Here is a 27,933-nt window from a genome sequence, read left to right on the forward strand (position 1 = left end):
TCCCCACCTTAGAGGATTTTTGTGTGAAGATTAGACAAATGAAAACATGTAAAGCTTCTAGAGGACTGTTTGGCACAAGGATTCCTGGGCTATTATTCTATTTACTCTTAGTAAGAAAGGTTTTTTTTTTTTTTTAAGATTTTATTTATTTGTTTGAGAGGTAGAGTTACAGACAGAGAAAGAGAGAAACAGAGAGAAAGGTCTTCTATCTGCTGGTTCACTCCTCAAATGGCTGCACCAGCCAGAGCTTAACTGATCCGAAGCCAGGAGCCAGGAGCTTCTTCTGGGTCTCCCACATGAATGCAGGGGTCCAAGCAAGTGGATTGTCTTCTACTGCTTTCCCAGGCCATAGCAGAGAGCTGCATCCGAAGAGGAGCAACCAGGACACGAACCAGCATCCCACATGGCGCCACAGGCAGAGGCTTAGCCTACTTCGACACAGTGCCAGCCCCAAGAAAAGTCGTATGACTACAAAATCTTTGGACATTGTACCCATGTTAGTTGCAATACATATTAATTCTCTGTGTTGAGGTAAGTCTGGAAAGCTTAATTAATGCAGGGTGATCCAAAAAGCTCAGAAACTAAGATTATAGAAAGGACCCTCTAATGGTTAGTGTTGGGCTGAATTTATATGAAACTGAAACCTAAGTGCAGGAGGCAAAAGAATGGCTCTCACAGATGCCCATGCCCTAATCCTGGAAATTTGTGACTCTGGTACTTGACATGGCCAAATGGATTTGCAGATGTAATTAGGGGTAGGGGCCTTGAGATGAGAGATAACCCTGGCTTATCAGGTTGAACCTCTACTATTCACCTGCGTCTTTAAAAGTAAAACAGCTTCCCTGCTGTGGTCAGAGATGTGATGATGGAAACAGGGTCAGAGAGATGCAAGGTGAGAAGCTGACCAGCCATTGTTGACACTGAAGATAGAGAAAGTGAGCCAGGAGTGAAAGCAGCCGCTAAAAGTCACAAAAGACAAGGTTGCTCCCAGCACCTCCAGAAAGGGCTGTGGCCCTGTTTGACCCCTCGAGTCCTGTCTCAGATTTCTGACCCATGGACTTGTAGAATAATAAATCATTGAGTCCTATCTCAGGCTTATGACCTATTGAACTGTAAAATAATAGGTTTGCTACAGCAACAACTTATAATGAATAAACCAAGGTAGCATTTTTTTATAAGGATATGGAACTCACATCCACTTACCACATGTCTTATACTAAAAAAAGAAACTATAAAGAAGCATGCCAGGTGAGCAAACAGCACCAAATACAGTATTTATTTACTGGCTTGAACCACAGATGAAATGTGCGATGTGCCGGTTTGTATCTCTACAAACATTTGCCATAAGTTGGTCCAGGCCTGAGGTGGAAGAAAATTGCTGTTGGTAAGAAAATTGAATAACTGCTGTCACGCAAAGGCAATGCTGACTCTGGTTTCGTGAGGCCTTTCACACATAGATGAATAATTACGCGAGGTGATTTTCACATTCCTGGTGAAATAATTTGGCTCAAATTCTGAAAATTAAAAATATAATAGCTTAAGAGTTAAGGTGCCTGTGTGTAACATTGGAATACCTACGTTCAGTTCTTGGCTCTGGCTTCTAACTCCAGCAGACCCTCGGTAGCAGCAGTGATGGCATAGATAATTGAGTTCCCGCCATCCATGTGAAACACCTGACTTGAGTTTCTGGCTGCTGGCTTTGGCCCTGCTCTAGCTGTGGAAGGTATTTGGGAAGTGAACCAGCGGATGGGAGCTCTTTCCCTCTCTGTCTCTGTCTCTTGAGTAAACAAAAAAATTAAAAAATAATCAAACTATGAGCCTGCAATTCATCTGTTAAGCAAACTGCCATTTATGATCCATAACCCATTTCCATTTTTAACTGAAAGACAAATATGTAAAGATCAATGCATTTTAATTTTCCAAATGTTCTCAGCAAGAATTATCATATGGATCCTCCAGTTCTGTAACCCAGAGGGACAACCCATTTATCCCACATGCACTGCTTGCTTGTGTTATGAGGTAGCAATCAAGGACCGTGCTCCTGAGGCCAGTGTTGTGATGCAAGGGTTAAAACTGCCAACTGTGGTGCTGGCATCCCCTATGGGCGCTGATTCAAGTCTCAACTGCTCCACTTCAGATCCAGCTCCTTGCTAATATGCCTGGGAAGGCAGTGGAAGATGGCCCAAGTGCTTGGGCCCCTGCCACCCCTGTGGGAGACCCAGAAGAAGTGCCTCACTCCTGGATTTGGCCTGGGCCAGTTCTGGCACTTGCAGCCATTTGGGGCGTAAGCTAGCAGATGGAAGATTCTCTCTCTCTCTCTCTCTCTCTCTCTCTCTCTCTCTCTCTCTCTGATTTCCAAATAAATAAATCTTATAAAAAAAAACCTCAATGAAAGAAAGGTACTATGATCTTCCATGGTGGTCAGACCCTCAATTCCCAGCCATTCTCTCTTCATATGAAGAATGTGGAGAAAAAAAGAAACAGAAAAGTCACCTTTCATTATCTCAAGAACTCTTCATGTTTTCATAGTATATTAAATGCCTGATTTCAATCTTAGAACAGCAAAATATACTTTTATTCTGAAAGTTATTATGTGTCCCAGTAGCAGATATTGACTTCCAATGCTGTCTCTAGGACTAATTTGCAGTTTTGAGAAAAAATATTTCCCAAAGTCTGTGCAAGATTTATTCTTATTCCATCATGAATTGCACTTGTTGCTTCAGGAACTTTAAATTCTCCTTTTGAAAACCTAAAGCTGCTTTGAAAGGTGTACTCTGGGATACAATGAGTACTTTGTATGGCAGCCCTGGGTGCAATGTCAGCATAGTCTTACAGGAACCCTTCGACATGCTAGAGCTGGTCTGCACGGATTCCTTATACCAACTCTGCCAATAGTCCCACTTGCTCTGCAGTGTCCCACAGTTTTGAAATTTTAAAATACGTGCTTTTTCAGTGCTGCTTTTCTTCTGCACTGTAAATGATGTATTTGCCAGGATTGTTGCTGAACAACACCCCAAACTAGTTAGAAATGTTGTTACAAAACTCCCAAACCAGAACTGCTAGCCTGGCACACAGAAAGCCAATCACTGACATCAGGGTGGTGGAAGGTAATCATTGCAAGGTGCAGAGCAAGGAGCTCGGCAGCTAGTGCGCATTTCCTGGGCTCCCTAAGATGTTAGGGGTAAAGGTTCTTGTAGGTTGAAATTGGGGCTGAAAGATGAGTGATCAGCTCATTTCCAGATTCCTTGTTGGTCAGTTATGTTCGTGAGCTTCCTTTGATTGGTTGGTGATGCTGTGCTCTTTAAGGAATTTATGATGGGTATGTAGGCTTCAGTTGGTCTTTTCCAGACCTGGAATTCACTAAACAAGCCCCTCTGGACAATATTGGCCAACAAGGTTCTATCTATTGGAGAAGCAGATGACTTATTGAGTCATTTGGCCCTTGTGGGGCCAGTGTACAGTTCTCACAATTCAGTGAATTCCTTTTGAGGCGAAGATGCTTTAACAAAGGGCTTTCCTACAAGTACCTTCACTAGGATAAATGTTTACTTCTGTCCCATGGGACATTCCAGAAAAATAGGCTGAGTGGTGGGGCCTATGCCTTTATCAGTGGCAGACAATTCTGCTATATGAGGTCATGCAGAAACTCTGGCTGGTTCTGTCAGTTGCATCTTATTGCAACTGTATCTTGACAATTTACAGTTGTATATATTTATAGAGTACAGCATATTGTGAATTTTGAATGCAACATGGAAAGATTAATTCAAATATTTGACTTGTTCCCTGATAGGAACATTTGAAATTTATTCTCTTAGTAATACAATGTACCATTCTGCTAGCTTTAACGTCTTAGTATCCCTATTTGGATCTCATCAGTTGTTATTTTCCAGCTGGTGAGAGGGAAAGTAGAGAGGAAAACAAATAACTTCCCTGCAAAGTGGTTCTCTGGTTGCATGTATCACCCTGTTTGAAACCAATTAGCAGACTCTTTTCTGGGGACACACCTGGCTACAAAAGAAGCCAAGACTCTGGTTGGTAAACCTTGGCTCAGCTAAAATTCAATGAATTCCACGATTAAAAGGACAAAAGGAAAAAGGATTCTGCCAAGAACACTCTGGCTTTTTTACTTTTTTCTTGTACTGGTGAGATCATAGTTGCTATTTTCCAATCAGTTGTTTAGATTTCTTCACATGCTTGCGAATTTTTTGCTTATCATTTCTTCTTGCTTCCTACCCCACCTTTTTGGACTCTGTGTCAGCATTCCTTTTTTTTTTTTTAAGATTTATTTTATTTTTTTAAAAGCAGAGTGACACAGAGAGTGGGAGATACACACACACACACACACAGAGAGAGAGAGAGAGAGAGAGAGACTCTTCCATCTGCTGATTCACTCTGCGATTGGTTACAACAGCCACGGCTGGCCCATGCTGAAGCCAGGAGCCTAGAACTCCATCTGTGTCTCTCACATGGGTGACAGGGGCTCAAACACTTGGATCGTTTTCTGCCGTGTTGCTCGTGCATTAGCAGGGAGCTGGGTCAGAAGGAAGCTCTGGGACTCCTGTCAGCACTCTGATAGGGGATGGAGAGATTAAATCACGGCACCACAATGCTGGCTCCTCATTGCTCTTGAAGATCATTGTGTTAGTTACTTGTTGCTGCTTAACAAATTGCTCTAAAAATTAATGGATTGAAATAAGGTTGATGCTGCCTGCTCTCCAGGGATTAGCATCTGGGCCTGCTCTCTGGGTCCGCTGCTTAGGGTCTCTCTCACAGGCTATAATTGTCAGCTGGGGATGTGGTCATCTCAAGGCTTGAATGAGGAGGGGTCTTCTTCCTACTCACCAAGGTGTTTGTTGGCTGGACGCAGTGCTTCACAGACAGGTGGACTGAGACCTGAGTTCCTGTGGATATTGGCCAGAGGCCACCCTAAATTCCTTGCCATGTGAGCCTCTTTAACATGGCGGCTAGCTTCAACCAAGCATGTAAGCCCAGAGGGCAAGAGAGAAGGCAGCTAGCACAAGAGAAATTGCGTATTTTATAACCTAATCACATAATTGCTGGCTCATCCCTTTTTGCTGTCTTTGAGCTAAATCACTAGGTCTAGCCCTCACTCTGGAGGGGATTACACACCTAGGCATGAACACCAGCAGGAGGAGATCACCAGGAGCCATGTCAAGGCTGCCCATTACAAATATCCTATATATAAAGTTTTCTCACCGGGAGTCTGATGACAATAGGCTCTATCAATTTGTGTTGGTTTATTTCAGCCTTATTCTTCTTTCCTTCTGGAATGCCAAATAGAAGTGTATTAGAACATCTGATAATGTTTCATAAATCAATAATACTACTTTATTTTCTTTCTCAGTCTTTTTTGTCTTTGTATATCATTTTGGAAAGTTTCTATTGCTATGTTTTCTAGTTTATTGGTCTTTTCTCCTGCAAAGTTTTTGTTGTTGTTGTACTTTTTTTACATCTTTTTTATACTTAGTGACTCACTGTCAAAGAATTAGCAAAGTGTAATTTGAAAATACTTAAATTGAACAGTAAATAAAATGTATTTCAAACTAATTGGACACAGCTAAACATACTACTTAGCAGAGATTTAAATATTTAGAGAAAAGAAACTTAAGTACTTCTTCCAAAAGACAAAATGAAAAAATGATGAGCCAAAGCATCTAACTAAAAGAAAAAGAACAAAAAAACAAATCCAAAAAAAGTAGAATGAAGAAAATTATAAAGATAAATGAAGGAGTTATAAAATTAGAAACCAAAAATGTAACATAAAAGATCAATTTCTAAAGTTGCTATTTGAGACTAATAAAATAAAATAAGCTTTTGGCAAGATTATTCTAGGAAAAAGAGGGAAGACTCAGGGCCAATGTTTGGTACCACAATTAAGACACTGCTTGGGATACAAGCATCCTATATTTGAGTGTCTGTGTTGTAGTCTTAGTTCTGATTCCAACCCAGTTTCCTGCTATAGTGCATGCCCTGGGAATCAGTGGATGCTGGCTCAACTACTTGGATCCCTGACATCCATGAGGGAGATCCAGATTGACTTCAAGGGCTCCTGGCTTTGGCTAGGCCCAGCTTTGCCTGCTGTAGGGATTTTGGGGGTGTATACTGGCAAATGGACTCTCTCTCACTCTTGCTCTCCCTGTGTGTGTGTGTGTGTGTGTGTGTGTGTCTCTCTATCATTATGCCTTTCTAGTAAATAAAAAGAAGAAAGGAAAAAAAACAACAATAAACTAGAACCACACCTGTCTAAAAAAAGAGAGAAAGAGAAGATGCAGAAAATAAGACAAGAAACATAAAACACAATATAACTATAGATGCACTAGAGAGTTTTTAAAAAGGTAAGTAAATGAGAGGAAAAAATTTGTGTCGATAGTTTGAAAACTTATGTGGAACATACCATTTTCTAAAAATGACAACTTTCTAAATCAACTCTTGAATAAATAGAGGGACCAGTGCTGTGCCGTAGCAGGTAAAGCCACCGCCTGCAGTGCCAGCATCCCATATGGATGTTCGAGTTCTGGCTACTCCACTTCCCATCCAGCTCTCTGCTATGGCCTGGGAAAGCAGTAGAGATGGCCCAAGACCTTGGGCCCCTGCAACCACATCGGGAGACCCGGAGGAAGCTCCTGGCTCCTGGTTTGGGATTGGTGCAGCTCCGACACTTGTGGCCAATTGGGGAGTGAACCAGCAGATGGAAGATCTCTCTCTCTCTCTCTCTCTCTCTCTCTCTAACTCTGACTTTCAAATAAATAAGTAAATCTTTAGAAAAAAAAATATGAACCCACCTGTAAAGAAAGCAGGTAAATTAAGGAAAGTACTTGAGCATTTTTCCAGCATTTCCTATACAAACTCTACATCAAGGTATCAGAATAGAAGACGAGAGCAAGTCTATCTTCATAGATGTGTTTTGGGCAATCAATGAGGAAAGGATGACGGAATTAGAACACCAGCATTTTGTACCCCAATTGGCTTGTTCATCAGAAGTTGCTAAGAACACTAAACAAGACCATCAGCTAGCTACTGTATTTGAGGAACATCACATCACCTACAAAGTAATTTTAACAAAGAAATAGGAAACTGAGTAAGCCACCTGATCCAACTTTGTATTTGCATATAATTGTTTGAATGTAAACCAAAACAGAGAGCTTTATGGTGTGTGTTGACACACAAGAGGTGTTTGTGCTGGAGGAGGATTCCTGCAAGGATTCTTGAGCCTGTGACTCTGGCTGTGAGTCAGCAGGTGAAGGTGGAGAAGTCCAGCACCAGAGGGAAGAAAGGCATGGGGCAGGACTGTGGCAATGAAAAGAGCTTGAGGGCTCTGTGTACTCAGATGAACAGTGTGTTTCATACCACAGGCAACAAAATATTCAAATATTTTCATCAAGATAATAATTCGATCATATCAAGATTTTGATATTTTCAATTTGCTGGCAATCCAGGGGCTGTGCTACAGTAACTCAAGATTATAGGCAGGGAGAGCAATAAAACTGACATGGTGATTTATTTAAATATCAGTTTAATTTTCAATTTAAATTTAGGAAACTCACCAATGTTACCATCTATATTTATGTATCACCTTGAAGTAGAGTGGTAATTTCTTGGAATGAAATCTATTTAGATATAATTACATACTTCTTTTTTTATTAGGTATTTTCTGACTTTATTTTTAAATAATATGAATCATGTGCAATCTTAGACATCAATTATTCAATACAGATTTGGAAAAAACATATATAATAGTAAAATGATAACCTCTTTAAAACCTGTATTTATGGCCAGTGCTGTGAGACAGTAGGTTAATCCTCCGCCCACATGAGCGCTGGCACTAGTCCCGGCTGCTCATCTTCTGATCCAGCTCTCTGCTATGGCCTGGGAAAGCAGCAGATGGCCCAAGTCCCTGGGCCCCTGCACAAGCATGGGAGACCTGGAAGGAGCTCCTGGCTCCCGGCTTTGGATTGGTGCAGCTCCAGCCACTGCGGCCGCTCGGGGAGTGAGCCAGCATATGGAAGACCTCTCTTTCTGTCTCTCCCTCTCACTGTCTGTAACTCTACCTCTCAAATAAATTAATTAAATAAAATTAAAACTATTTATTTATTTATTTGAAAATCACAGTTACAGAGAGAGAGGGAGAGCTCTTCCATTTGCTGGTTCATTCCCCAGAGGACTGAAACAGCCAGGGCTGCACCCCGTTGATGCCAGGAGCTTCTTCTGGGTCACCCACATAGGAAGCAGGGATCCAAGCACCTAGGCCATCTTCCACTGCTTTTTCCTGAGCCCACAGCAGACACTGACACTGCTGGTGTCTTGATCTTGGGCTTTGCAGCCTCCAGAACTGGGAGAAGAATAGATTTGTGTTCATTATGTATAACCCAGTCTGTGGTATTTTCACTGCAACAGCACAAATATCCAAATACAAATGGATTTGCTAGGAGTGTAAAGGATGGAGGGGTTAGTTTTATAGACATACAGAAGTACTTGAGCAAATAGATAACCCTTAGTGCTTTCATGTTTACCTCATATGGTTACAAGTATATTTAGAAACTCCCTTCGGGATTCTGATGAGTTTTGGTGTTGGAATTAATTAATTAATTAATTAATGAGTTTTGGTCTTTGGAATTAATCCTTGCCTGCCTTTGAAAACCCAGAAAACATCTCTCTTTTTAATCTTTTTTTTTCTCAAAAGTTTTAAATTTTTTTGCCTTTTTACTTTTAAAAATATTTCAGGTAATACAGAAAAGTACAAAGAAGAGCTTAATGAGTGATATAGATTTATCAGTTTTTAACATTCTGCCACATTTACTTTGTAGGTGAATATTATCTATACATGTATACAATGTTTCTTGAAAGCAGGGATGGCTACATTGATATTACATAACATAGGATTCGTGACAAAGATCATAAAGTGAGGGAAAAGTATGTCATTATGTAAGGGTATAATTCAGAGAAGATAATATTTATAAATATTTATATGCCAAATAATACAGCATCTACACATTTTTATACTATATTAACTTCTACATATGAGAGAACATGTGGAATTTGTTGCTTTGTGTACGGCTTATTTTACTTAGCATCATGATCTTCAATTCCAACCATTTTGTAGCGAATGTCAGGATTTCATTCTTGTGGCCAAGTAAAACTCCATTGTGTGTACCCATCTCATTTTCTTTATCCAGCTATCCACTGGTGGACACCTAGGTTGATTCAATACATACGAGAGTGCAGGTATCTCTTGCATGTATGTGCTGACTTCATTTTCTTTGGATGTATTCTCAGAAGTAGGATAGCTGGGCCTCATGGTAGATCTATTTTTAGTTTTTTGAGGAGTCTCCATTTGGTTTTCCATAATAACTATATTAATTTTCATTTCCACAACTGTGTACTATAGTTTCCCTTTTCCACATCTTCACCAGCATTTGTTATTTTTTGACTTCTGGATAGCAGCCTTCCTAACTGGAGTAAGACGATATCCCACTGTGGTTTGTATTTGCATTTCCCTGATGGTGAGTGATCCTGAGCATTTTTTCCATATTTGTTGGCCATTTGTAATTCTTTTGAAGAATGTCTGTTCAGATCTTTCACCTATTTCTTAACTGGACTGTTTGCTTTGTTGTAAAATTCTTGAGCTCCTTATATATTCTGGATATTAATGCTTTATCAGATGCATGGTTTGCAAATATTTCTTTCATTCGGTTGGACGTCTCATCATCTGTTTTCTTTGCTGTCCAGAGCTATTTAGTTTGATATAACCCCATTTTTCTATTTTTGCTTTCATTGTCCATGATTTTAGGGTTTTATTAAAAAACTCATTGTCTGTGCCAATGTTTTGGAGTGCTTCCCCTATGTTTTCCCATAGTAGTTTCACAGTTTCAGGTCTTCCACTTAGAGAGCTGATCTATTTCGAATTGATTTTTGTGTAGGATGTATGGTTCTAAACTTGCTTATGTGGAAATCCAATTTTCCAAACATCCTTTATTGAGGAAATTGTCCTCTCCCCAGGGAATATCTTTGCACATTTGTCAAAGCTAATTTCCTTGTAGATGTGTGGATTTATTTCTGGGGTTTTTATTCTGTTCCATTAAACTATGTGTCTACTTAATGCCAGTATCACATGTTTTGGCTGAAACAGCCTTGTGGTATTTCTTCAGATCTGCTTTCGTTCATTTTTATTGTGTCAGATTGTTTAGACTATTTGGGGTATTCTGTATTTCCATATACATTTTATGTAAATATTTGCCCATTGTTTCATATAAATTGTTTTTTTCTAATTCTGTGAAGAATATCATTGGTATTTTAATGAAGATTGTGTTGAATCTGTAAATTGTTTTGGGTAGTTCAGCCACTTCGATAATATTAATTTTCTGAGCCTTTTTTCCACCTTTTTTTAAAAAAAATTTATTTATTTATTTGAAAGAGTTAAACAGAGAGAGAGGGAGAGGCAGAGACAGAGAAGTCTTCCATTCACTGGTTCACTCCCCAAGTAGCCGCAATGGCTGGAGCCGATCTGAAGCCAGGAGCCAGGAGCTAGGAGCTTCCTCCAGGTCTTCCATGTGGTTGCAGGGGCCCAAGGACTTAGGTAATCTTCCACTACTTTCCCAGGCCACAGCAGAAAGCTGGATCGGAAGTGGAGCAACCAGGACTTGAGCCGGCGCACATATGGGATACCGGCACTGCAGGCGGTGGCTTTACCCACTATGCCACAGCTCAGCCCCCCTTTTTCTCATCCTTGCCCTTCCTCTGCAACTGTAATGAATTCTGATGATTTAATGAAAGTTACATGCGAATTTTAATTTATCCACCAATATTTATTGAGTACTTGACGTGTTCAAGAGCCTGTATCTGGGACTTCCAGGAAAGATGACCTACATAAATATTATGCCATGCATACAAAAGACAACTCCACAGGGCAGAAAAGCTCTGCTACAGCCAAGTTAAGTCTGGATTTTCTATGAATGGGTCAGGGAAGAAGGAGCCTCTGAGTTTAATTAATTCATCTGACTTCAGAGATTTGATCTCATAAAAAAAAAGTTAGCTGTTCTCTTACCATTTCCTTTCCAGGAGTATTTACCAGGTTTTGTTTGTTTCTGTGCCATTTCCAACTTGAATGTTTCTTTATCTAAAGATTGTGGCAGTTAAGAGCCTAGAGGCTGCCTTCTCCCAGCCTCTGTGAGACAATCGGGAGAGATTTGGCTTAGGTCTATACCCTTTTGTTCCAAATATTCTTTTTATTTTTTCCATTGTGTTTAGCACATTTGCACCATCCCCTTGACTCTGAACTTTAGCTGCTTTGCAAGTACCCTCACCGGGAGGCCCAGGAAGGGCTATTGCTCATGGTCTGTGACGCACTTCTTGATGTGCTTGTTAGTTTGTCTAACCCTCAGGACGGCCCTGAAGCCTGGGCTATCTTATCTGTGAGTTATGGAAACTCTGATCCTCTGTGAGAATAATTTATTCAAGGCCTGAGAGCTCATAAGTGGTAGACCTTGGATTTGAACATTGCCATTTCTGACCTCAAAGCCCATGTTCTAATCGACAGCATACTAACCGTAATAAACTAGATTTATTTATTTATTTAGCTTTTAAAGATTTATTTATTTATTTGAAAGTCAGAGAGAGAGGTGTCTTCCATCTGCTGTTTCACTCCCCAATTGGCTGCAACAGTCAGAGCTGTGCCTATCCGAAGCCAGGAGCCAGGAGCTTCTTCCGGGTCTCCCACCTGGGTGCAGGGGTCCAAGCACTTGGGCCATCCTCTACTGCTTTCCCAGGCCACAGCAGAGAGCTTGATAGAAGTGGAGCAGCCAGGACTTGAACCGGTGCCCATATGGGATGCCGGAACTGCAGGTGGCAGCTTTACCCACGATGCCAGAATGCCGGCCCCCAATAAACTAGATTTAAAAAGTCAGCTTTTTGGCGCCTTTTAGAAATCTTAGTTCACTCAAAAGTCGTCCCTAAGTCTCATGGATTTCATGCAAATTGCAGTTAACTGCCAGTCAAGGTCTGGGATTATTACTACTTTCTCCAGCAGCCCTAAATGTCTTCATTATTGGGACGACCTATAATTTTATAGTCATAAGTAGTTCTCTGTGTACAATGTCTGCTGACATTCCAAAATTTCCTACTGCCCTTCTATGACAACGTCCAGAATTCTTCTGCCTTTTGCCCTAATTTGAACTGCAAGATGACAAACCTACCACTTTTTTTTTTTTTTAAATTGGGAAACGGAGAACAGAACAAAGTGGTTTAGACACGGGAGGTTGTTTTATCTGCCAGATGTTCAGCTTTTAAATTTATTGTTCCTGCGTAGCAATTCCAGGAGCTCGAAGACAGGACACCTGTTTAGTAGGTAAAGCAACGAATTAGTCAGCCCCGCCCCTTGTAAAACCCACCCCGCTCCGAGGGCGTAGGAATGGGCAGGGGGTGGGGCCGCGCTCGCGGCGCTCCCGGGTTTATAAGTCACCCGGAAGGCTCGCTCGTCCTCGACGCGCCGCTGCAGCACGCAGTCGCCGGCCCTCGGCCCCTCGCGACCCTCGGCCGCCGCCCGCCCGCTCGCCCGCGCTCGCCCAGCCCCTCGCGGCCTGCGTCCTATCCGGTAGTTACCGGCCCGTGGGCTATGGCCGCCGCGGGGTGCGCTCGGCTGCTGCGCGCTGCCTCCGCGGCCCTCGGCTGCCCGGCCCGCCGGTGGCTGCTGCTCGCTGGAACTCGCGCGGGAGCCGGCGGCCAGCCGGGGAGCTGGGGGCCGAGCGGCAGGGCCGAGCCCGGCCGGGGCGGAGGCGCGGGAGCGGGCCGGCCCCTGAGCCTGTGGGCGCCGGCGCGGAGCAGGTGAGGCGCGGGGCGCGGCGCGCGCGCGGGCTGGTGTGGGGCCCCTGCGCGGCGGCGGCGGCGGCCGAGGCTGCCCTCGCTGGGCCCGGCGTCTCGTTCCAGCGGGCTCGCCCCCTGCGTGCCGGGGCCGGGCCCGCTCCCCGGAGCGCCCGCCTCTCGCTCCGCCTTCTCCCGGAGCTCTGCCGCTGAGCCCGGCCGCTGGGTGGCGTCGTCCCCTCCTCGGCCCGCCGCCGTTCACTGCGCCCGAGCCCCTCCCTCTGGCCGGAGCTGGGGCCCGCGGCCCCGAGCTCGCGTTCCCAGCTCTCCCGCCGAGCCGCGCGGGAAGCCGGCGCTGGGCTGCCGCGGGCTCTCGGGGAGCTCTGGCTGCGTCTAACCTTTGCTCTGCCTGGAACATGCGGTGACCTTCCTGAGATGCTCCGTTTGAAGGCCCGGCCAGCCGTTGATTTCCGGTCCTTTGGCCGTGACTGGACGTGGTGTGTCTGGTTATTTGTCAGCGAAGTGTCCTTGTAGAATACACCCACTCTGTGCCCTGGAGTGGAAGAACAGGACTCCGTATGCTCTCTTTAGTGGGCAAAGGGCTAAAAAGATCCTTTATTACAATGGTGAGGCAGAGTTTGGTCTGACTTCTTTAATCCCTGTGAAACTCATTTTCCCTATTTCTCAACGGAGGGGAACGGCGTATGGTCTTCGTAAGGATTTTTTTTTTTCCAAGGAAATAAATGAGATCAAAGGTGATACCGGGGTTCTTGTGCCTTGCACATCGTGAGGGCTCAGTAGCACCTATTAGTAACAGCTTCTGAAGCTTGGCATGTTGAGTTTTCTGTTCAGTGTTCAAAGAGGTGTGAAAAGGAAACTCCCCAAAATGTGTTGAAGTTTTATATTCTCTGGCATATTGTTTTTTCAAGGCATGGGGCTCTCACCTGAGACAGCTGAGGTGAGATAAAAATTGCTGACTAGTTTCAGAGTGTAGCAGCGTGGTGATTACTGTAGTGCAAATCTTTGAACCACTCTTTGACCCCAAGTGTAGTGTAGCAGGAAGCAGGACCTAGAGGGCCAGTTGGTGAGATTCAGATGCTACCCTTTCTTAATGACTCCAAGAATAGAGTTTAGGACTCACTCATCTTTTACCTCTTAATCCTGTTAGGTAGTGGTGCTCAGTAGATTTTTTTTAAAAATTTATTTGAAAGGCAGAGTTACAGAGAAAGATCTCCCAGCCACTGGTTCACCCCCCAGATGGCCCCACCACCCAGGGCGGGGCCAGGCTGAAGACAGGAGCTTCCCACTGGGTCTCCTATGTGGATCAGAGACTTGGGCCACCCTCCACTGTTTGCCCAGGTGCATTAGCAGGGAGCTAGATAGGAAGAGGAGCAGCTGGAACTCAAACTGGGGCCCATATGTGATGCCAGCATCGCAGGCTGTGGCTTAACCTCTAAGCCACAGCACTAGCCCCCTCAATAGATTTTTTTTTTAAGATTTATTTATTTATTTGAAAGTCAGAGTTACACACACACACACAGAGAGAGAGAGAGAGAGAGATCTTCCATCCACTGGTTCACTCCCCAGTTGGCTGTAACGACTGGAGCCGCACCGATGTGAAACCAGGAGCCAGGAGCTTCTTCCGGGTCTTCCCATGCTGGTGCAGGGCCCCAAGGACTTGGACCATCTTCTACTGCTTTCCCAGGCCATAGCAGAGAGCTGGATCGGAAGTGGAACAACTGGGACTTGAACCAGCGTGCGTGTGGGATGCCGGCACTGCAGGTGGCAGCTTTACCCAGTATGCCACAGCACTGGCCCCAACTCAATAGATTTTTGTTGCACGGTTTGTAAAGGAGATCATGGAGAAGGCAAACTGGATTTACTTCTTTCTGTTTTCCTTGCACGTCCCTGGCTTTTATCTCTATGTGGGTTTCTTGCTTTCCACACTGGATGCATTCTTGAAAAGTTGTGTAAGTTGGAAAGTATATTGATCATATTTGTATTCCTAGTATTTGAGGGAATATGAAGGCTTTTGTAGGTGAGATGTATGTCCCATGTCCCTCAAAGTTGTTTGGATTTGAATATGTCTTTTTTTTTTTTTTTAAGATTTATTTATTTCAAAGGCAGAGTTACAGAGAGAGAGAGGTCTTCCATCCTCTGGTTCACTCCCCAGATGGCCGCAAGGGCTGGAGCTGAGGTGATCTGAAGCCAGGAGCCAGTAACTTTTTCCAGGTCTCCCAAGTGGGTGTGGGCGGCCTAAGGACTTGGGCCATCCTCTGCTCTTTCCCCGGGTGCATTAGCAGGGAGCTGGATTGGAAGTGAAGCAGCTGGAACTCGAACTGGCACCCGTATGGGTGGGATGTGCTGCAGGCAGGGCTTTAACGCACTGCGCAACAGCGCTGGCCCCTGTCAAGTTTTAAAGGGGAGCACATCTGTTCTCAGAGTCCTGCTTTCCCCTTGTTGACGTGATTGCTAGTGACAGCCTTGTACTTTCTGTTACAGACCTTGGAGCTACAGATAGATTTTCTAGATGTTATTATCTGAGATCCGTACTGTCCAGCACAGTAGCTACTAATGACTTGTAGTTGTTGAAGTTTAAGATAAGTATAGTTCAAGAAATGAAAGATTCAGTCTCCCAGTTACACTAGCTGCGTGGTAGCTGCGTGTGACTAGTTTAGCTGCTGTTTTGGACATTGCATGTATAGAATAGCTCCTTTAGTGTACAATGGTTGATCAGACACAGCAGTGCTACAAGCTGTGGTTCTGATTTTGGAGTTTAATGTTTAGATAAGGTATCAGTAATTAATCTTGAAAAAATTCCTTTTACTCTAAAATACCGTGATACATTTTGCAATGATCTAAGCTTCAAAAAGCTTTGAAATACATATTTCACTTGACTCTTGAACTAGTCCTATGGATTAGGAAGGATAGATACATGGGAATAAAACTTGTATTAAGTAGCTACAAAACTAGGACTAGAACTCAAATGGTTTTTGTTTTGGGACACCATAATACTTGATAATTCTTTAGTTTATGATTAGATGAGTTATCAGAAAGAGTTCTGGTGACTGTGGAAGTAGGGGAGACCTAGACAGGGCCCTTTTGGGCCTAGTGTCACAGATCATGCTGTATAGTTAGTGAAAGGGTGGGCATCAGCAAGTGTCCTTGCTTATTAGAAGCCTGCTAAGCCGGCGCCGTGGCTCAGTAGGCTAATCCTCCGCCTTGCGGCCCCGGGCTCTAGTCCTGGTTGGGGTGCCGGATTCTGTCCCGGTTGCCCCTCTTCCAGGCCAGCTCTCTGCTGTGGCCAGGGAGTGCAGTGGAGGATGGCCCAAGTACTTGGGCCCTGCACCCCATGGGAGGCCAGAAGCACCTGGCTCCTGCATTCAGATCAGCGTGGCGCACCAGCTGCGGCAGCCATTGGAGGGCAAACCAACGGCAAAGGAAGACCTTTCTGTCTGTTTCTCTCACTGTCCACTCTGCCTGTCAAAAAAAAAAAAAAAAAAAAAAACAGCAAAAGCTGGCTGGAAATAATATGACCTTTTTTTTTTTTTTGACTTTTTTTTTGACTTTTATTTAATGAATATAAATTTCCAAAGTACAGCTTATGGATTACAATGGCTCCCCCCCCCCCATAACTTCCCTCCCACCCGCAACCCTCCCCTTTCCCGCTCCCTCTACCCTTCCATTCACATCAAGATTCATTTTCAATTCTCTTTATATACAGAGATCAATTTAGCATATATTAAGTAAAGCTTTCAACAGTTTGCTCCCACACAGAAACACAAAGTGAACAATACTGTTTGAGTACTAGTTATAGCATTAAATCACAATGTACAGCACATTAAGGACAGAGATCCTACATGAGGAGTAAGTGCACAGTGACTCCTGTTGTTGACTTAACAAATTGACACTCTTTTTTATGGTGTCAGTAATCTCCCTAGGCTCTAGTCATGAGTTGCCAAGGCTATGGAAGCCTTTTGAGTTCACTGACTGATCATATTTAGACAAGGTCATAGTCAAAGTGGAAGTTCTCTCCTCCCTTCAGAGAAAGGTACCTCCTTCTTTGATGACCTGTTGTTTCTACTAGGATCTCACTCGCGGAGATCTTTCATTTAGGTGTTTTTTTTTTTTTTTTTTTTTTTCCAGAGTGTCTTGGCTTTCCATGCCTGAAATACTCTCAGGTGCTTTTCAGCTGGATCCGAATGCCTTAAGGGCTGATTCTGAGGCCAGAGTGCTGTTTAGGACATCCGCCATTCTGAGTCTGCTGTGTATCCCGCTTCCCATGTTGGATCGTTCTCTCCCTTTTTTGTTCTATCAGTTAGTATTTACAGACACTAGTCTTGTTTATGTGATCCCTTTGACTCTTAGTCCTATCATTATGATCAACTGTGAACAGAAATTGATCAAATGGACGAGTGAGATGGCACTGCTACATGCTACCTTGATGGGATTGCATTGGAATCCCCTGGTATGTTTCTAACTCTACCGTTTGGGGCAAGTCAGCTTGAGCATGTCCCAAATTGTACATCTCTTCCCTCTCTTATTCCCACTCTTATATTTAACAACGATCACTTTTCAGTTAAGTTTCAACACTTAAGAATAACTGTTTATTAATTACAGAATTAAACCAATAGTATTAAGTAGAACAGACAAAAAAAAATACTAAGAGGGATAATGTATTAAGTTGTTCATCAACAGTCAGGGCAAGGGCTGTTCAAGTCACTGTTTCTCATAGTGTCCATTTCACTTTAACAGGTTTCCTTTTTGGTGCTCAGTTAGTTGTCACCGATCAGGGAGAACATATGATATTTGTCCCTTTGGGACTGGCTTATTTCACTCAGCATAATGTTTTCCAGATTCCTCCATTTTGTTGCAAATGACCGGATTTCATTGTTTTTTACTGCTGTGTAGTATTCTATAGAGTACCTATCCCATAATTTCTTTATCCAGTCTGCTGTTGATGGGCATTTAGGTTGATTCCAGGTCTTAACTATTGTGAATTGAGCAGCAATATACATTAAGGTGCAGACAACTTGTTTGTTTGCCAATTTAATTTCCTTTGGGTAAATTCCAAGCAGTGGGATGGCTGGGTCGAACGGTAGGGTTATCTTCAGGTTTCTGAGGGATCTCCAGACTGACTTCCATAGTGGCTTAACCAGTTTGCATTCCCACCAACAGTGGGTTAGTGTCCCTTTTCCCCACATCCTCGCCAGCATCTGTTGTTGGTGGATTTCTGAATGTGAGCCATTCTCACCAGGGTGAGGTGAAACCTCATTGTAGTTTTGATTTGCAGGGAAATAATATGACCCTTCTAAACATTCCATCATCTCCTATCAATTAGGCATCATCGCAACTATATCGTTCACTAATTTTTATTTACTTACCTTTACCATTTTCCTTTACCAACCATTCCCACTTATTCCGCAGGCAGCAGACATTTCAACAGAGCTGCCAGGGGTTGCTCCACCACAGTTCTTAGCAGGCTTCTTTCTTTCTTTCTTTTTTTTTTTTTTACAGGAAGAGTGGACAGTGAGAGAGAGAGACAGAGAAAGGTCTTCCTTTTGCCGTTGGTTCACCCTCCAATGGCCGCCGTGGCTGGCGCGCTGCGGCCGGCCCACCGCGCTGATCCGATGGCAGGAGCCATGCGCTTCTCCTGGTCTCCCATGGGGTGCAGGACCCAAGTACTTTGGTCATCCTCCACTGCACTCCCTGGCCACAGCAGAGAGCTGGTCTGGAAGGGGGGCAACTGGGACAGAATCCGGCGCCCTGACAGGGACTAGAACCCATTGTGCCAGCTCCGCTAGGTGGAGGATTAGCCTATTGAGCCACGGCGCTGGCCCACAGCTAGTTATGATACATTTAATAAATAGAAGGACAGTATCCAGTAGAGGACTTCAGTTGTCTCATTTGTGAAGTGAGGTCATTCAATTTGATTCTTTCAGCATATTTATAACTCTGAAATTATTTAATTGTGGATTTCACTTATATTGAACAAAGTGTTTTTTGATTGGCTACCATCTGTTGGTAGTACTAAAAATTACAACTAATTATTTTAAGTTGAAGTACAGCTTTTCAGTTGTGAGGTAAAACAAGCATGACTGGTTGTGGAGGGTAAGGGTCTGAGTGCTAATATCGTTTCTTTTCCCACATGTTAGAATGATGTCTGTGAGAAGGGAAGGAAATTTAAGTCAGCTGGCTGATAGATAATATAAGATAATATAATAAAATATGTAAGGGGGGATTTTGTCTTTCCACAGATTCAAATAAACAAAGAAAAAACCTTTTCTAGCCCCACTTTTTTTTTTTTTTAATCCTATTGTGGGCTGAAATGACTTGTTTGAACATTCAAAACTATCAAACTGCTGCTTACAGTGTCCTGTCAGGCACCTGTTCAGTTACCCTGTGGATAGCAGAAAGATTTACTTTCTCATTTTATTTTTTATTTATTTGAAAGGGGGAGGAGGGAGGGAGGGAAGGAGGAAGAGAGTGAGAGTGAGAGCGCAATTTCCACCTGCTGGTTCCACCTGTTGGTTCACTTCCTAAGTGCCTGCAACAGCCAGGACTAGCCTGGAACTCAGTCTGTGTCTCCCACATGGGTGCAAGGACCCATCACTTGCTGCACATTAGCAGAAGGCTAGAATTGGAAGCAGAGCTGGAACTCAAACCTAGGTGCTCTGAAATGGGTTGCAGGTCTTACAAGTGGTGTCTTAGACAACTGCTCACACTTCTAAATGCCCATTCCAAGCTTTGCTTTCTTCCTTTCTTTTTTTTTTTAGATTGATTTATTTGAAAGACAAGAGTTATAGAGGGAGGGAGAGACAGAGAGAGATCTTTGATCTACTGGTTCAGTCCTCAAATGGCCACAATGTCTGGGGCTGGACTAAGCTGGGCCAGGCTGAAGCCAGCAGCCTGGAACTCCATCCAGTCTCTCATGTGAGTGGCAGGGGCCCAAATGCATGGGCATCTTCTGCTGTGTTCCCAGGCACATGACCAGAGAGCTGGGTCACAAGTGGAGCTGCAGGGACTATGGGTGTCAGCTTTGAAGATGGCAGCGATCTGCTGTGCCAGGAAACTGGTCCCAAGATTTGCTTTCTTGAAGCTCAACACAACCTGGCTGTAGTCTTTTGGGAATGTTATCATAGAAGCATTGTTTTTTTCAGAGAGCTTTGTGAGAGCAAAATAGACTTCAAGAATGATAGCAATTGTAGATGTTTTCACGTATCTGTAACTATAGGGAGACACATACTGCAGACCACCAGGTGGCCTTGACCAGGTTCTATTTGGTGTTTCTTTAAGGCTATAGAATTTGTCACCTGGTAGGTAGGTAGATTGATATGGCTTTGATTTGTGGAGTCTTCTTCCCAAATAAACTTTGGAATAAAAAAGTATTGTAAAACAGCATACTCACACACATTCCTATGTTGTTTCTTTGACCTTAAGGTTAAAACTATTTAGTTATGTTTTGAAATTACTAAAAATACTAAATGATTGTTTCCTTTTGCAGCTCAGAAGATAAAGTAACAGTACATTTTATAAACCGTGATGGTGAAACATTAACAGCCAAAGGAAAAGTTGGTGACTCTCTGCTAGATGTTGTGGTTGAAAATAATCTAGATATTGATGGTTTTGGTGAGTATGGAACATTCTTTAGAATTCGTTTGAAACTATTGAATATATTTGAACTGTGTTTTTTCTATAGTTGCTAGGTAGAATATTAACATTCAGAATGTTTTAGTGTCAGAGTCTCACTTATACAGAATAATAGAGTGACACTGTTTTTCTCTTCTTGGTGCATTTATTTTCTTTTTTAATTTTTTTTTTTTTTTTTGACAGGCAGAGTGGACAGTGAGAGAGACAGAGAGAAAGGTCTTCCTTTGCCGTTGGTTCACCCTCCAATGGCTGCCGCAGCTGGTGCGATGCAGCCGGCGCACCGAGCTAATCCGATGGCAGGAGCCAGGTACTTTTCCTGGTCTCCCATGGGGTGCAGGGCCCAAGCGCTTGGGCCATCCTCCACTGCATTCCCTGGCCACAGCAGAGAGCTGGCCTGGAAGAGGGACAACCGGGACAGAATCCGGGGCCCCGACCGGGACTAGAACCTGGTGTGCCGGCGCCGCAAGGCGGAGGATTAGCCTAGTGAGCCGTGGCGCCGGCCGGTACATTTATTTTTATTAATTTATTTGAGAAAAAAATGTGCATAGGGCTGGCGCTGTGGCATAGCGGGTACAGCCACCGTCTGCATCCCATATGGGCGCCGGTTCGAGTCCTGGCTGCTCCACTTCCGATCTAGCTCTCTGCTATGGCCTGGGAAAGCAGTAGAAGATGGTCCATGTCGTTGGGCCCCTGCACTCACGTGGGAGACCCAGAAGAAGCTCCTGGGTTTGGATTGGTGCAGCTCTGGCTGTTGCAGCCAATTAGGGAGTGAACCAGTGGATGGAAGACCCCCCCCCCCCGCCTCTATTTCTCTCTCTGTGTAACTCTGACTTTCAAATAAATAAATCTTTAAAAAACAAAAAAACCTGTATAACATGGAATACAAAGTGTTATTACAATTAAAAAAAAAAAGAATGTGCATACTCTAATTTGCTGGTTCACTCCCTAAATGCCCACAAGGGCCAGTGGGCCCAACCTGAGAGCCAGGAACCCAATTAGCCCTCCCATGTGGGTGGCAGGAACTTGACTACTTGAGCCATCATTGCTGCTTCCTAGGGTCTGCATTAGCAGGAAGTTGGAGTCAAGTAGCTAGGTAGAAGTGCCTGCTCAGGCACTCCGGCATGGGACGTGAGCATCTTAACCACCTGCCTCTTTGTACATTTAAATAGCTGTGTGGCCAGAAATCTGTGGCCTCATTACCTTCCTCTTGTCCTGGATGATGCAAAACAGGATAGGAATGAAGTTGAAAAATACCAGGTTAGATATAACATATGCCATGTCACAGAGGGATATTTCATCTTGAATGTTAGCTCACTTTCCTAGCAGGGAAGGATAACTTACCCTAAAATGTGTATTATTGAGAAACTTGTCATTTCTAGACTTCCAACCATATTCCTTAGAAGTACAGAATCCATGTTTTATCAGCAGCCCTCTTAACAGCTCCTTAGGCATACTCTGTTAGCACCCGTGAGTTTCGCTCAAGCTCTGTCTTGAAAGGTAGTTTTCAAAGAGGGTTTCTTGACCATTAGCATCAGCTATCACCTGGAAAATGCAGATCCTTAGCTCCTCTCCAGATGAGTGTTGTAACAAGCTATCCCTGTGGTTTTGAAGATAAATGTGCCAAGTTTGAGTACCAGCTGTCTAGAGTAAGTTCCCCAGAGCATACCTGATGAAGCTTTGTTGGCACAGTTCACATTGCACTTTTAAGACTTTTCTTTTTTTTTTAATAGAAAGCTTTTATTTAATAAATATAAATTTTGTAAGTATAACTTGGATTTTAGGGGTTCTTCTCCCCATACCCAGACTCCCACCCCCAAACCATCCCACCTCCTACTCCCTCTCCCATCCCATTATTCATTAAGATTCATTTTTAATTATATTTATATACAGAAGATTAACTCTATACTAAGTAAAGATTTCAACAGTTTGCACCCACACAGACACGCAAAGTATAAAGTGCTGTTTGAAGACTAGTTTTACTGTTAATTCTCATAGTATAACACATTAAGGACAGAGGTCCTACATGGGGAGCAAGTACACAGTGACTCCTGTTGTTGATTTAGCAATTGGCACACTTATTTATGATGTCAGTGATCACCCGAGGCTCTTGTCATGAGCTGCCAAGGCTATGGAGGCCTCTTAAGTTCACAAACTACAATATTATTTAGACAAAGCCATAATCAAAATGGAATTTCTCTCCTCCCTTCAGAGAAAGGTACCTCCTTCATTGATGGCCCCTTCTTTCCACTGGGATCTCTCACAGAGATCTTTCATTTAGGTCATTTTTTTGCTACAGTGTCTTGCCTTTTCATATTAAGGACTATTTCTAGATCAGAATTAATTTCTCTGTCCTCCATTTTCCCATGATACATTAAGACTGCTTCTCGGGGCTGGTGATGTGGTATAGTGGGTAAAGCCGCCACCTGCAGTGCCGGCATCCCATATGGGTGCCAGTTCAAGTATAGGCTACTCCACTTCTGATCCAGCTGTCTGCTATGGCCTGGGATAGCAGTAGAATACAGCTCAAGTCCTTGGGCCCCTGCACTTGTGTGGGAGACCCAGAGGAAGCTCCTGGCTTCAGATCAGTGCAGCTCTGGCCGTTGTGACCATTTGGGGAGTGAACCAGTGGATGGAAGATGTTTCTCTCTCTCTCTCTCCCCCACCTTCCTCCCTCTCCCCCCCCCTTCCTCCCTCTCTCCCTCCCTCCCTGCCTCTCCTTCTCTTTTTTTATAAGTCTGACTTTCAAATAAATAAATCTTTAAAAAAAATTTTAAAAGGACTGCTTCTCTGTATTGTGTACCATATTTTTTCTTTTTCTTTTTTTTTTTGAAAGATTTATTTACTTATTTGAAAGAGTTACAGAGAGTCAGAGATCTTCCATCTGCTGGTTCACTCTCCAAATGGCCGCAATGGCTGGAGCTGGGCCGATCTGAAGCCAGGAACCAGGAGATTCTCCCAGGTCTCCCATGTGGGTGTAGGGGCCCAAGGACTTGGGCTATCTTCTGCTGCCTTCCTAGGCTATAGCAGAGAGCTGGATCAGAAGTGGAGCAGCCAGCTCTTGAACCAGTGCCCATATGGGATGCTGGCACTGCCAGTATCAGCCTTACCTGCTATGCCACAGCACTGGCCCCCATATTTTTTCTTTTTAGAGAGAATGCTCCCATCCTTTATTAGATTAGGAGTTCTTAGGTAACCTAATAGAGTGACTATAACCATAGTTGGCACTCAATAACATTTACTGAATTTCTAAATATAATATTTTGCGGTCAGTTTCAAGGTTATAATAAACAACTGCATTTGAGTAAATACTACATCCTATATGTTATTGCAGAGAGAGGAGAGATGGAGGCGAGATAGAGATCTTCCATTTGCTGGTATCCCTGGATGGGATGCTGACATCTGCTTAACCCCCTGTGCCACAACACTGGCCTGGAAAACCTTGGTTTTGAAAGCTATTGGTTGCAGTGGTTAAGAATGGAGTATTCCTGGGGCTGGTGTTGTGGTGTAGCAGATTAAGTCTCCTCCTGTGACGCTGACATCCCATATGTGCACTGGTTTGAGACCTAGCTGTTTCATTTCTGATCCAGCTCCCTGCTGATGCACCTGGGAAAGCAGCAGAGGCTGGTTCAAGTGCTTGGGACCCTGCACCCGTGTAGGAGACCCCAAGGAAGCTCCAGGCTCCTGGCTTTGACCTGGTCTAGCCCTGGCCATTGTGGCCATTTGGGGAGTGAGTCAGTGAATGGACGATACTCCCTGTCTCTCCTCCTCTCTCTGTAACTCTGCCTTTCAAATAAACAAAAAATAAATCATTAAAGACAAAAATGGAGTTTTCCTGCCTGAGGTCATCTATAAAATGGGGGTAATGTTACCTCATAAAGTTGCTTTGAGAGTGAAATGAGTTAATCTAAGCAAGTGGTAAGTACATTATTAGCTATTAGCAGATATTAATACAGATTCATTGTTAATTACAGCAAATTTTAAAGTACATTAAAAAAAAAAACTCATCTTTCTATATCCCAGAAATATAGAAAATTTAATGCTAGCACAATCTTTACTTTGATGAAAATTCTCTTGGTGCCATAAATTCAAGTAAGACTTAAAAGCTTAGAAGATCAGAGATCCTAACACATCTAGAAATCTTAGCTTGAGATAAGCTAAGTAGGTTCGCAAAAGGTAGAGTTAAGCCTAAGCTTTTTTCTAGAATTAAGATGACAGCAATGAAATACAGAAGTCTTTATAAAGAAGAGGTTGTTAGAACAGCATTATAGGGCAACTATATCATTAATATTTGAAGGCAAAAATAGGAGACCCTTTATGTACTGCCCCTGTCTTAAATCATACCCAGATAAACACTACTGCTACAGATGGGGCTGACCAAGTACTTCCTCATCTCCTTACAGCTTCTCCCCAGGTGATCTCATTCATTCTGTAAACCTTAAATCCTTTTTAGATGCTAATTTATTTACCCTGCTAGCTCTGGACTTACAGATTGAACCTTCCTACTTTACATGTCATCTTGGAAATCTCACAGGTATTTTAAACTCAAGATATTTAAAACAGTACCTTCTACCTTCTTCCCTCTGCCATGAAAGCAGTCCTTGCTGGAATCATTTCTGTGTCAGTGATGAGCACTCTGCAGCTGCTGCAGCCTGAAGCTGAGTGGAGACGTCTTTTATTCCTTCTTCTCCCCCGTCCCCCACCTTTCATCCATCAGGCACTCCTGTCAGTTGTGCCTCCAAGGTGGGCCTCCAGCATGTCCTCTTGCCTCTATCTTTAGTGTCACCACTGGGAGCTGGCCCGTCACTGCATCCCTGGCACTGTGCTAACCTGCTTCTGCTGTGGAGCCCAGCAGCCAGGGTGATTTGTCCTATACAAAACTGTCAGTCCCTGATGGAAACCCTGAGTGACTTCTCTGCACTGAGGATCACGTCCACCTTGCCCTAGCCTCAAAGGCTGTGTATCATCTGTCTCATCTGCCATTCATCCTCTCCCCTGTGTCTCCTCGTGGCTTCTCTCTCTGACCTCACTGGCCTTTCTTTGAGAGCTTGAACTCAGTCCAGATTTCTACTTTGGAGACTTTGTACATACTTTACTCTCTGCTGGGAAGTGTCCTTCTATCCCTCATCCCCCAAACTCCTAATTGCTGCTTCTCATGGTTGAGACTCAGTTTGTAGGATACTTCCTTAGCGAGGCTTTGCCCAGCCTCCTGATTCAAATTAGGATTTCTCATTAACCTGAACCTGCTATCTCCCATCACAGGATCCTGTTCAAACATTTATTTATTTATTTATTTATTTTTTGACAGGCAGAGTGGATAGTGAGAGAGAGAGACGGAGAGAAAGGTCTTCCTTTGCCGTTGGTTCACCCTCCAGTGGCCGCTGCGGCCGGCGCACTGCGCTGATCCGATGGCAGGAGCCAGGTGCTTCTCCTGGTCTCCCATGGGGTGCAGGGCCCAAGCACTTATTTGAACTCTTTGCTTAGTATAGTGTTATAGGCCCAAACATTTATTTTTTAAGATTTATTTATTTGGGGCCGGCGCCGTGGCTCACTAGGCTAATCCCCCGTCTGCGGCGCCGGCACCCCAGGTGCTAGTCCCGGTCGGAGCCCCGGATTCTGTCCCGGTTGCCCTCTTCCAGGCCAGCTCTCTGCTATGGCCTGGGAGTGCAGTGGAGGATGGCCCAAGTGCTTGGGCCCTGCACCCCATGGGAGACCAGGAGAAGCACCTGGCTCCTGGCTTCGGATCAGCGCGATGCGCCGGCCGCAGCGCGCTGGCCGCGGCGGCCATTGGAGGGTGAACCAACGGCAAAAGGAAGACCTTTCTCTCTGTCTCTCTCACTGTCCACTCTGCCTGTCAAAAAAAAAAAAAAAAAGATTTATTTATTTGAAAGGCAGAATTAGAGAGGGAGAGACAAAGAAAGAGGAATCTTCATGCTGGTTCACTCCCCCAAATGCCCGCATCGACTGTGGCTGGGACAGGGTAAAGTCAGGAGCTTCTTCCTGGTCTCCTACGTGGTGCAGGGCCCCAAGTCCTTGGGCCATTCTCCGTTGCTGCTTTCCCAGGCACATTAGCAGTGGGCTGGATTGGAAGTGGAACAGCTTGAACTCAAATCTACGCTCATGGGATGTTGGCAGCAGCTTAACCCACTACACCACAACGCCAGCGCCAACCTGCTCATTTTCATTTTGGTAGCATTTGTCACAATCTAGTGAATTGTGTATTTCTTTGTTTACTTATATGTCTCTGCCCAGTCTATGATGAATGATAAAATAATCCCCATTTAATTCCTCATTGTGTGTGAAGTGAAGAAATGAGTGAAAAATGAAACACAAGGACAATTGTAACGTACATTTGTAAACATTCTTATTGAAAACTTAGGAAGATCTTTTGGGTGACACAGTATTTTTGTTTGCAGCATGTATTATAATGTTCTGTCACTAGGGGGCAGTTATACCACATCATCTCTGATTAAATTTGCCTGGTTTATGATCTCAGACTTCTGTATCTTTTTCAAGGGAAGCTGTTCAAATTGGGAGATCTTGATAATGTTTATATAAATCTATAGTCTTAGCATGCTTATTGACTTATTGGTATAATGTATTTCTGACTATGCTAGATCAATCTTAAGAAAATACATTTATATATAAACACATTTTTCTTAATATTCATATGCAGATTTTTGGGAAAGGAGGTTGTGGGGGTGGGCAGTCTGTCTTGTCAGCATCATAGTAGATTCACAAAATGATGTTACGACACACACAAAACTGTCTTTTCCTGTTGTAAACAATCAGATTACATGAACAGAAAGGAGCAGTAGTTGGCAAATATGTAATTTTTACTGAGATTTTATGACAAGAGTTTCTGAGGGTTTGTTCAAACATGTAATATTATTATTATTATTATTTTTATTAAGGATTTATTTTATTTATTTTAAAGAGTTAGAGGCAGAGAGAGAAAGGTCTTCCATCCATTGATTCACTCCTCAGGTGACTGCAATGGCCAGAGCTGAGCTGATCTGAAGCCAGGAGCCAGGAGCTTCTTCCAGGTCTCCTGCATGGATGCAGGGGCCCAAGGACTTGGGCCATCTTCTGCTTTCCCAGATCATAGCAGAGTGCTGGGTCAGAAGTGGAGCAGCTGAGACTTGAACCGGTGCCCATATGGGATGCCAGGGCTTTAACGCACTGCACCACAGTGTCAGCCCCCTCGTTATTCTGTTTTTTTTTTTTTTTAATCCAAGAGAACTCCCCCTTCCCTCTGAAACTTTTTATTTAAGGAATACAAACTTCATGCATTTCACAAATACAACTTCAGGAATATAGTGATTCTTCCCACTGTATCCACCCTCCCACCCTTACTCCCACCCCTCTTCCTCCTTCCTCTCCTATTCCCATTCTTATCTTTTATTAAGACCTATTTTTAATTAACTTCATACACATGATTAACACTATACTAAGCAAAGAGTTCAATAAATC

At 43.6% G+C, this 27,933-nt stretch overlaps 1 protein-coding gene and 1 pseudogene across 5 annotated transcripts in view; one reads left to right on the top strand and one right to left on the bottom strand.

The window, feature by feature from the left end:
• Positions 1 to 1,407: 1,407 nt before the first annotated feature.
• Positions 1,408 to 2,849, bottom strand: LOC108178196 (ubiquitin-fold modifier 1 pseudogene; annotated as a pseudogene).
• A 9,615-nt stretch (positions 2,850 to 12,464) lies between these two features.
• FDX1 (ferredoxin 1) overlaps positions 12,465 to 27,933 on the top strand; it is a 38,200-nt gene continuing 22,731 nt past the window's right edge. Inside the window, exons 1-2 of one of the 5 annotated variants that reach the window (XM_089312455.1) lie at positions 12,465 to 12,837; positions 20,318 to 20,442. In XM_089312455.1, the coding sequence (XP_089168581.1) occupies positions 12,629 to 12,837; positions 20,318 to 20,442 (334 nt within the window). In that variant the 5' untranslated portion in view covers positions 12,465 to 12,628. The remainder of the gene's footprint in view (positions 12,838 to 20,317; positions 20,443 to 27,933) is intronic. The other 4 variants (XR_016219906.1, XM_089312458.1, XM_051849655.3 and 1 more) reach the window with 4 other exon arrangements.

The sequence above is a fragment of the Oryctolagus cuniculus genome, chromosome 1 (assembly GCF_051225735.1).
Source record: "Oryctolagus cuniculus isolate XC-2025 breed Fujian yellow rabbit chromosome 1, ASM5122573v1, whole genome shotgun sequence".
NCBI classification, from domain to species: domain Eukaryota; kingdom Metazoa; phylum Chordata; class Mammalia; order Lagomorpha; family Leporidae; genus Oryctolagus; species Oryctolagus cuniculus.